Source organism: Octodon degus, unplaced genomic scaffold, assembly GCF_000260255.1.
Source record: "Octodon degus isolate 3935 unplaced genomic scaffold, OctDeg1.0 scaffold00054, whole genome shotgun sequence".
Lineage (NCBI taxonomy): Eukaryota > Metazoa > Chordata > Mammalia > Rodentia > Octodontidae > Octodon > Octodon degus.
In genome coordinates, this window is record NW_004524630.1 from 12,580,844 (window position 1) to 12,591,253 (window position 10,410).

Sequence of the window (10,410 nt, forward strand, 5' to 3'; positions counted from 1 at the left end):
TATATGGATAATATGAAAGGTAAGCTCATGCAGAAAAATAAGCCGCCCACTGCTCACAAACCATTCTGCCCCGGTTACCCAGTGGGTCTACAGCCTGTCTCAGCAGAACCACCACCTCCCATTACCCCAAGTAGGTCATTCATTAGAAGACAGTTCTCTGCCCTTTCTGGGTAAGTAACAGCACAGAGCATGTTGTCCCTAATAGAGCAGACACCAAACTAGCCAGAGGGTGGAGGAGGGCAGGTGTCCTTGGCACGGCCAAGAAAGCCTGGAGAGCTGAGGCACAAAATGTGATCCTCGGGCCCCTCGGTCCTTCCCTCCCCAACCATGAATGGGTGACAGAAAAACACAGGAGCCACTGGTTTTCTAAGAAGATGCTGTATTTAATTAATGCCTTCCCTTCCCCCACCCAAGACATTTCCCTACAGAGCAGGAGCCAGGACAGGCCCCTTAAGGCAGACGGTGTGGAAGTAACAAACACAAGGCACTGGCCTGGAAAGAGGGGTGCAGGCAGGTGGGCCAAGCCCCAGTCATTAGGAGAAGTGCAGCAGCAGAGACGCAGGGACCGGTTCGGTCTTCCAGTGCCAAGAATGAGAGCTGCCCTACCGAGAACCTGGTCCCCTGCTGGCCAGCTGCAGCCCTACTTGCTTCCTATGGGCCCTTTCCAGATGGCAGCAAGCCTGAGCAGGAGCCAGAAAGGGCCACAGCCCAGGGGCAGACCTAGGGCACCCCTAAGCCACCGCCCCAACCTGATTCCTTACAGGAAGGCAGCGATTCTCCAGCGCCCCACAGGTCTCAGTGGGCTCCAGCCTCCAGCCTCCAGCCAAGCTTCTGCTATACGGGAATGCAGATGCCCCGGCCAGGCCCCGCAGCTCCAAATGCTGCAATAGGGGCTGTCACCGAGTGGACCTTGGGCTCAGCCAAGCAGCCTCAGGACCCTGCTGCGCTTCCCCCAGGCCTTCCCCACGGCAGGGAGTCCTCCACACACTCGGGTCAGGAGCAAGCACCCAACTGTGCCATTGGTGAGTCCAGCAGCAGCAGCAGCAGCAGCAGAATAGCCCCCGGCCATGAAAGCATCTAGGGTTTGCTAGTACAAGACGAGTGCGTGACCATCAGGTGACAGAGGGAGTGGCTGCAGACTGCTAAGGCCAGCGACATTCCCCTGAAGCTGCTTCTCTTCTCAGGTCTCCCCACCCCTTGCTCCCTCCCCTGGGGAAGGGGCTTCCTGTCCTCTACTGCTCCCTACCCCCAGCCACCCTCACCTGTCCTCTGCTTCTGCACAGGTCAGGTGCTGGGCTCTCCCCACTTCCCTTCCCACCCCTCTGCTGGCCCGCACACCCTTAGTCTGAGGAGCACTGCCACAGTCTGTCCAAATCTCCTCGCACAGCATGCACTCTCCAGAGGCCTCTGTCCCCCCTCCAGGGGGGGAGTGGGAGGGGAGGGGCACGTCTCTCTGGTCTCTTCACCCTGCCCACTGTGCAAGGCCACACTGCGCTCACCTGCGATGGGCCCACTGCCTTCCAGACCCCACCCCCCCACCAGGGTCACCCCCAGCTATGCTTTCAGTTCCAAGTGAGTGCCTCCAGGAGGGCTTAGATGAATGCCCTAAGGGTGGCCAGCAGCTCAGTGGCTACCTGGAGAGACAGGTGCTTGGAAGCATAAGCCTGGGCTAGGGCCAGAACTGCTAGACGGGACAGTGCCCAAGGGCCACACTGCAGCACACAAGTAGGCCTGAGGTTTACAAGTAGGGACACCCTCCAGCACACCCTCCCCTAGTAGACGCCAGGTCTGTATCTCAGTTCAGGTCAACACTCCTTATGACAGGCTTGGGGGACTCCAGAATGCACCTCCAGGGATGAGGACAGAATTGTTCGAACGTGTGTCTTCTCCCTGCCTTCACTGTGCCATCTTCTCAGGAGCCATCCATCAACTGAGCGAGGGGCAGAGGGGCCCTGGCGTCACTCTCCACTGCAGGGCAGCTCCCGGTGGAGAGACGCTCAGCACCGAGGCCTCTTGGGCCCAGGTATCCTCTGCCCCCATCTTCCCTCTCCTCTACAGGGAGCAGGGCACGGGAAGCGGCCCCCTCACGGAGCCACAGGGTGGGCCTCAGGGCATCTTCACTTGACGGCGGTTCCACATGCCTCTCTTGGAATGGAAGTGATGGAAGAAATTCCTGAGGGAGAGACGCTCCACTTCCAGGCCTGCTTGGAGGATCCTGAGGAGAACAAGGAGTGAGATGAGCCCTCAGTCCTGGGAATGGACCCTTCCCCTCAGACCTCCAACCCCTCTTAGGGAACGTCCCACAGGACAAAGGAAGTAGGTACAGGGTGGCCAGAGGCCAGGCAGCCAGCTGGGGCTGGAGTGCCAGCTCTCTCCCAGCCTGTGCACGGCACAGCATCTGTCAGAGCCTGTTCACCACCTCTAGAGAGGGGACACTACACATACGCCCATCTCTGCATCTGGGCCCACCACCTCTAGTCTCATTCCTGACATGGATACACACATATGTAGGGATGAAGGACACCCAGAGACTGCAGGTCACCTGCCAAGACTGCCCTCTATGGGGCAGAGCCCTGGAGCCATACAGCTCATCCCAGGCCCACCCTGTCCTGCTCTGTTCTATGCTCTTTTCTTCCTTCCTTTCTTTTCTTTTTCTTTCTTTAACAATACTGGAGATGGCCTCTAAGCACACGCGTGCCAGGCAAGTGCTCTGACACTGGGCACATCCGGCCTGTGCTGCCCCTTGTCTATATGTGCCGCCCACTAGGGGGCAGTTTCTTTCTTGCTGGGCCCCAGAGAGAGCAAGAAGAGCCGGAAGTACACGGAGCTCCGCACAGAAGCATGAAGCCCAGCGGTGCGGTAACTGCAGCACAGCGCCTTCTCGAAGCACAGCTCCAGGCTGCTGCGATCTAGCTGTGTGAGACCTGAGCTACCTTCACTCCCTTGCCTTCCCCCCTCAATTCTCTTAGTATTGTATTATCACCACGCTTTTCTTTCTTCCCTCCATGGGAAAACCACAAATAGCTGCCCTTTAAGCCGCTGAGACTTTAGTAAGAGAGGTTTGGGGCAAAACTATTAACCACTCTCTACTATGACTTAGTTTTCTTCTCTGAAAAATGGGGACACTTGCACCTACTAACAAGGTTACTTGTGTGACGCTTCTGCGAAGCGCAGGTACCAGTGACACTGGCTGCACCCTGCCCTGGGACTCAGGCTACCTTCCCTGCCAGGTCCTCTTTCTCATCAACCTCTTCCAAGCTTCTGACATTTACACCCTTTCTTTCCCCCTTCTGTCCTGTTTCTTCCTCTTAGGATCAAAGCTCGAGGTAACACACTTTTCCCTTTCCCTTCCTCTAGTGCAACTTCTTTCTGACCCAGGGTCCACCCACTACCGTACCCTGGGCTGGCTGATCTTCCTGCCTCAACCTCTTAAGAGCTGGGATCAAGGGTGTACGCTACCATCCCTGGAGACAGCAGACTTGTTGAATGAGTAATCTTGCGCAGATGCAGGGAGAAGCTTCCTCACCACCACACGTTCTTCCCTCCTTGCCAAGCCCACCATTTGCACCGAGTACTGAATACCATGTCCCTGTCTGCCCTCAGGCCATACTCCTGCACCGCTGGCCTCCAGGAGCTCAGGGCCCCTGTGAACCTCCCGCCTTCTAACAGTCCACACCAGCTCTCTTGCTGGCCCAGGCAGCTTCCCTGACCTTAGCCTGTGTCAACTTCATCTCTCCTCTAGGCCCTGGTGGGGAGAAGAGCTGGCCAGGCTCACCTTCTCCACCAGAGCTCCTGCCTGGTGCTGAGAACCCAGCTACTTGCATTTTCATGGCTTGTTTTTGGTTTTCCTCTGCCAGCTTACCAACCTTTAACTTTAGTGTCAGACCAGCCCTGTGACCCAGTGTGAGCAGGAACTGAGTATGAGCCACCCCAAAGCACTGAGATGTGTGACCTCAGTGCCACTGAAGTCATCCCTCCCTGTCCCTCCCCCAAGCACCGTGCTGAATGGAGTCCCAGTAGCCCCCGTGGACACTTCCTGCCCCGTCACCTGTCAAGCAGCTCCCAGTCTTCTCCGCCCCAGCGATCCCGGAACTCCTTGGTGTTCATGCCCCCGATCTTGTCCAGGTCTGACTTGTAGATGCCAAGCAGTCCAAACCCATTCACCTCCCAGTAGCCTGTGGATGGCCAAGAATCTGCGGTGAGCCAAGCTGGGGCCAGGAGAAGGAGGACCACAGAGGTCCCTGGCTGTGTACCAGAGGTGCTTCTGAAGACAGGGGTTGGGGTAGCATGGGCCGAAAGCTGTCTCCACTAAGCAAACATCTTGCCTATGGGGGTGGAGGTCCTGACCTGAGGTTCAGGGTTCAGCCAATGCGGAGTGACCCAGGCTGCTCTCGGGGCCTGCGGTCAGATGCGACAGCAGCAGCCCCTTGGAGTTATTGTCCACGTCTCTCTCTACAGGCAGGGAGCCTCTGGCCATGATGCCCACAGTGTCCTAGGGCCCAGCAGCCACACATAAGAGGTGCTCCCCGTGTCTGACAAGCACGTGAGGGGAAGAGGGCAGGAAATGTTCACTGCCGCACTGGCTGCTCCAGGGGACGCTCCCGGGGGGCGGGGTGGTACCAGGTGCTGGCACTTGTCACTGTGCTCGTAGCTCTGAGGTTAGGAACCATGTAGGACACTTTCCTTCCTCCCCAGCACAGGGCAGGGCTCACCCTCAGGCCACCAAGGGGTGGCCCCGCAGTGCAGCCTCATCACCATGGGGGCAAAGGCCATCTTGCCCTCCACACAGTGCTTCCGGATGGTATCGATGACTCCAGGCGGGAAGTAGATGTGGAGGTCGCAGAGGAAGATGATGCTGTGAGGGTCCTGGGGACAGAGCAGTGGGGTTGCCAGACCCTTAGGACTCCTAGGAGAACCCTGAGGCTCTACCCTGTTGGAACAACCAGCAAACCTCTACACACCCACCGCTGGGCAGATGTCCACGGCCAGGGCCATGGAGACACATCAGACAGTGTCTCACCATAAGACAGTAGCCCTGGGCAGTTAAGCAAATGCTCCACTGTCATTTGCTTAGTCCCACGCTGCTGCTGGGCCCAAAGCAGCAGAGAAGACGCTCCTGGTTGTGGTTTGGGAAAGAGTTCCCGGAAGGGCCATGGGTTAAACACTCAGTCCCCAGACTGTGGAGCTATTGGCAGATGGCGGAACCTTTGGGAGGTCAGTGCTGTGGAGGAAGTGGCCTTGGAGGAATGACTGGGATGGTGGGCACTTCCTGTCTGTCTTTTTCACTTCTCCGCCATCACAAGGAGAGCAGCATCCTCTCCCACCATGATGTATTGTGCTGCCACAGCCCCAAAAGCAATGGGGCCAACGCACTGTGGGCTGAAACCATGACTCAAAATAAACCTTCCCTGCCGTTAAGATGATTCTCTCAGCTATTTGTTACAGTAAAGTGAAGCTGACCAACACACTCTCAGGTCCCTATTTCCTCCCCCACTGAAGGGCTCACTACCTTACACAGCACACAGTTCCCTCTACCTCTTAGCCAATTTCCTGACCCTTTTCCAGGCCAGTTACCTTCACCAGGTCAATGCCAGCCTGAAGTCCAGCAGAGCGCTCAAAGTTACCAGTGAGCCTCACGTACTGGTAGCTGCAGAAGGAAAGAAAGGACAAGCTGAATGCTAGGAGTCGTTGTCAGGGACCCCAGAAGAGACAATAAATGCAACTGCAGTGGGATTACAGGCAGGGATCCCTGAAAGAACTAAAGAGTAGAATCCAGGGAAGCTGGGTGGGGCAGCTCATCCCTGGACCCAGCAGTGCTAGGACTTCAGAAAGGAGGCGCCCAGGCTGTGCCCTGACGTGGAACAGGGAGGTGGGGAAGGGGTGTCCTCACCTCCGCAGCTTGGACCTCTTCAGGGCCATCTCAACATCCATGTCCTCACTGCTGTAGTCAGTGATGATGACGCTGAAGTGGGGGTCACCAGTGACCCGGAACAGGTTCTCCATGTCTCTGATGAACTGCTGCACCCAGCGCGCCTGGTTCTTCACTACCCCAGTGTGCCAGGCAAAAAGAAAGAGAGGTAAGGAAAGGGGAAGGGCTCTGCTCTCAGCTCCCCTGGGATCAGGAGTCCCCACCGGGCCCCTACTGTGAAGAAAACAACTTTCAGTAAGCCACAAGCAATACACCAGAGGCCTGAAGGACAGCAACTGCTCGCCGTGAAGGGGCTTCCGTCTCGGGCTCCCTGCACAGCTCACAGGCATGCCCAAAAGAGGCCCTGGGCTGGGGTCACAGCACTCCACCAGGCTCTGACGGTCAACCTTCCTATCACTCACAATTTCCTGTCCTAGCCCACACCTACCTCCCTGCCTGTCATCATCAAAACCACTTGGGGCTTCGGATGTGGCTCAGTAGCCGCGCGCTTGCCAAGCATGTGCAAGGCCCTGGGCTCCGCGCCCAGCACCAAAATCTAAAACCACTCTCTCTAGCTCTCTTTGCGTCGTATTTCAACAATGGCCCCAAGTGACAGTCACAACCTGAAACCTAGTCTGAAAGAAGGAGCTCTAGCCTTCGAGTCATTATCTAGTCTCAGCTCCTCTCCCTGGCTGTCACCTTAAGGGTGCTCCTTCTCTTTGCTGAGCCTCGGTTCCTCTCTTGGGATCTCAGGAGATCGAATCAGGGGAAACTGCCTTTGCGCCATGGTAACTGCCCCGCAGAAGCTCACCGGGCACAATGAAGTGGACCACGGCTCGGTGATTCCAGGAGAAGCCCTGGGGCCAGCACAGCTTGGGCTCTGGATCACGGACGTCCAGGACATGCCTTCGCCGCTGGCTGTGGGGGGTCCAGACCAGGCCCTGAAGGTTCCGGGCCTCAGCCTCCTCTGCACCAGCGGGGTCGATGCCCTGCCAGCCGCGTGTAGACACATACTCAGACAGCCTCACCAAGCGCTGGCCTTGTTCCAGCAGCTCGAGCTCCAAGAGGTAGCGGCCCCCACGCAGCTGGTCCTGACGCTTCTCCACATTCACAATGCGCTGCAGCTGGTATCTCCTGCGGCAGACAGGGTGGGGCCTGAGTGAGTCCTCCCCACGATGCAAGGACAGCCCTGTGTGCCGGAAGCCCACAGGCCCACTGCCAGGAGATCCAGCTTTGCCATTGGCTAGGGGTAGGGACTCAGGCAAGATGCCCAGCCTCTACGTCTCACAGGCTCCATCTTCAAATTGTACCACTGAGCTCGATCACCTCCATGAGCTTTTGCAGCTCTGAGATCCTAAGTAGACAGAGTAAATGGGGTCACGGAGGAGAGGCTCCTGGAGAAACAGACCCTCGATAGTAAACATGCTCTGCTCAAATGAAAAATTTGTAAGGCACAATGGGTTTCTGCAAAAGTGTTAAATGGTTAGCTTGTTATCATGATAGTTAAAAATCACAAGCGGTATGCTAGTAACAGAAAAAGCAGACACACAGACTGATGGAACAGAATAGAGAACCCAGAAATAAATCCAGCACCCTTGAAAAGGCCTCATGCTGGAGAGAAGACCATCCTTTTCGACAAAGCGTGGTGGAGAAGGTGGATGTGCGTACACAGAAGAATAAAGTTAGACCTCTATTTCTCACTGTATACAAAAACCACCTCAAAATAAATCGGACTTAAATGTAATGCTTGAAACTATGATGCTTCTAGAAGAAAACACAGGAGCAATACTTCAGGACACTGCATGAGGCAAAGCTCTTCGGCTACTACTTCAAGAGCACAGGTGACAAAAGCAAAAGTTGGCAAACAGAGCCAGGGACATAGCTCAGTGGAATAAGTGCTTGCCTGGCAAGCGCAAGGTCCTGAGTTTGATCCCTAGTACCATCCAAAAAAAAAAAAAAAAAACAAGCTGATGAATAGAATTACATCAAACTAAAAGGCTTCAGCGCAGTAAGGGGAATATTCAACAGAGTGAAGAAACAACCTCTGGAAGTGGGTTGCAAATGGCTCATCCTGTAAGAGATCAACATCAACCACCCATCCAGAGTATAAAGGACTCTCAAAATACACCATCTGCTTCACAGCTATGCAAATGACCTGAATGGATAGTTCATTTTTATTTGTTTGCTTTTGTGATACTGAAGATCAAACCCAGGAAGGCTCCCTCCACTTCTGAGCTATGTTCCCAAGCTCCCTTTTTAAATTTTAATTTGAAGTAGGGTCTTCTAAGTCATTAAATTGCCCAGACTGGGTGCAAACTGGTGATCCTACCGTCTCAGCCTACCAGAGTCCTCTGGTTTAAAGGAAACAAGCTAACACATCCTTGTCTAAATAAACAATTTTTAAAGAATCTATACATGGGGAAGGTGGCACGTACCTGTAATTGCAGCTACTGGGAGAGTGAGGCAGAAAGGTCACAAATTCAGGGCCAGTCTAGACTACACAATGAGACACTTTCTCAAAAATAAAACAATATAAACTGTAAAGAAAGAGGATATGGATATAGCCAGAGTCTACAGAGAAAAGGCTTGGCCAGTCTTGGTGGTAAGATGATTGTAAAGCTAGCCCTCTGAGAGGCTGAGGCTGGAGATGTCAAATTTGAGCCTATTCTGAGCAACTTAGCAATTTGGCAAGCCCTTGTCTCAAAATTAAATACATTAAAACAAAAAGGCTGGGTAGATATCTCAGCACAAAGGTTTTTGAATTTGATCCCCAGTATTGCAAAACAAAACAAAATGCTCAACATCACCAATTATCAAGGAAACAGGAATCCAAATCACAGGGTCAAAAAGAAATGAGAAAAAAAAAACATGCTGAGGAAAACACGGAGGAAGGAATGTCAAACACAGCTGGTGGGAAAGTACTGTAGTATAGCCACTGAGGAAAGCCGTACAGCAATTCCCCAAAAACTAGAAATAAAGCAGTTACAGGCAACACATTCCTATAATCCTAGGACTCCTGAGAGGCTGAGGCAGGAGGGTTGCCCAGTTTGAGCCCAACCTGGCAACTCAGTGACCTTGTCAGACCTTATTTCAAAATAAAAAACAGAAAAAGCAGGCTGGGGAGCAGCTCAGTGTGAAGTCCCTGGCTTCAATCCCTAGTACCAAAAGTAAAACAAAACACCTCCCTCCAAAAAACCCAAATCTGAAATCAAACCAAAAAACAGAACTGAACACCCAAACTAGTACTAGCACTATCACGTGGTCCAGCAACCCTGCTAGAGGATACACACCCAGAGGACTGAGGACAGTGAATCAGAGACACCCGCGTTCACAGGTTTACTGCAGCACCAGCACAACAGCCAAGATAGCAAATCAATCATAGTGTCCACCAACAGATGAATGGGCAAAAACAAGGCAGTGGGCATGCATGCTGATACTCCACGGGAATATCATTTAGCTGTGCAAAAGAATGAAACTATTCTGTCATGTTCAGTAATGTGGATGGAACTGAATTACATTATGTTAAGTGAAATCAGTCAGACACAGAAAGACAAACATCGCACATCTGCCCTTACATGCGGAAACTAAAAAGCTGATCTCATAGAAGTAGAGGGTAGAAGAGCGGTTACCAGAGCGGGGGAAAGACGCAGAGAAGGCAAAGATGGAGACAGGATGGCTAACAGGTACAGGGATGCAGCTGGGTAGGAGGGATAACTGCTAATGTTCTACAGTGCAGCAGTGTAGCTATGGTGGAAAAGCACTCTTGATTATTTAAAAATAGTCAGCAGAGGATATGTCCAAAGCTCCCAACACAAAGAAACAACGTCTGAGGTGACACGTATGTCAGTTTCCCTCCTTTGGTCATGTGTTAAAATGCTATGCACATATATAAGCATTAACACCCCATAAATATGCATAGTTACTATGCATCAATTAAAAGTAAAAATATGGGGCCCGGGGAGATTACTCAGTAGAATAAGTGCTTGCCTGGCAAGCGCTGGGTCCTGAGTTCAATCCCCGATACCACAATAATAAATAAAAATATGACACCTGCCGTGCTACCACTTGCGTGGGACCTGACGTAGGAGGATCAAGAGTTGGAGGCCAGCCTGGGCAACTGAGAACTTGACTCAAATGAGAGAGTAAAACACTGTAGTTATAGGCCTGTGGGACAGCACCCCAGCTGTCATCTCCAGTACTGTCATGATTATGTGACTGGTGGAGAACGGAAATAATGTCTAACTACACCGAAGGAAAAGTTTTAAGCCAACAGCATTATGTATTAACTATTCACATCAGCTGACTGGGTTAAGCAGGCTTTATGACAAACTGTATGGACGACTCGGTGCACAGTGCCACCAGCAGAAAGTGCACCTTTCTGCCTGAGAACTGAACGTATTTTCACTACATTTAAGAAAGTACATTTCCTTTTTTAAAAAAAAAAAAGAAATCGGGGCTGGAGAGATGGCTCAGTGGTCTAAAGCACCTACTTAGAACAAGCT

The 10,410-nt window shown here is 52.9% G+C and overlaps 1 protein-coding gene across 1 annotated transcript in view; it reads right to left on the reverse strand.

Moving 5' to 3' along the window:
- Window positions 1-1,677: 1,677 nt before the first annotated feature.
- Window positions 1,678-10,410, reverse strand: part of B4galnt3 (beta-1,4-N-acetyl-galactosaminyltransferase 3) — a 107,103-nt gene continuing 98,370 nt past the window's right edge. Inside the window, exons 15-20 of the mRNA XM_004633392.2 lie at window positions 6,720-7,042; window positions 5,891-6,044; window positions 5,575-5,647; window positions 4,713-4,866; window positions 4,049-4,175; window positions 1,678-2,215 (exon numbers count right to left, since the gene is read on the reverse strand). Coding sequence (XP_004633449.1) covers window positions 2,107-2,215; window positions 4,049-4,175; window positions 4,713-4,866; window positions 5,575-5,647; window positions 5,891-6,044; window positions 6,720-7,042 — 940 coding nt within the window. The 3' untranslated portion in view covers window positions 1,678-2,106. The remainder of the gene's footprint in view (window positions 2,216-4,048; window positions 4,176-4,712; window positions 4,867-5,574; window positions 5,648-5,890; window positions 6,045-6,719; window positions 7,043-10,410) is intronic.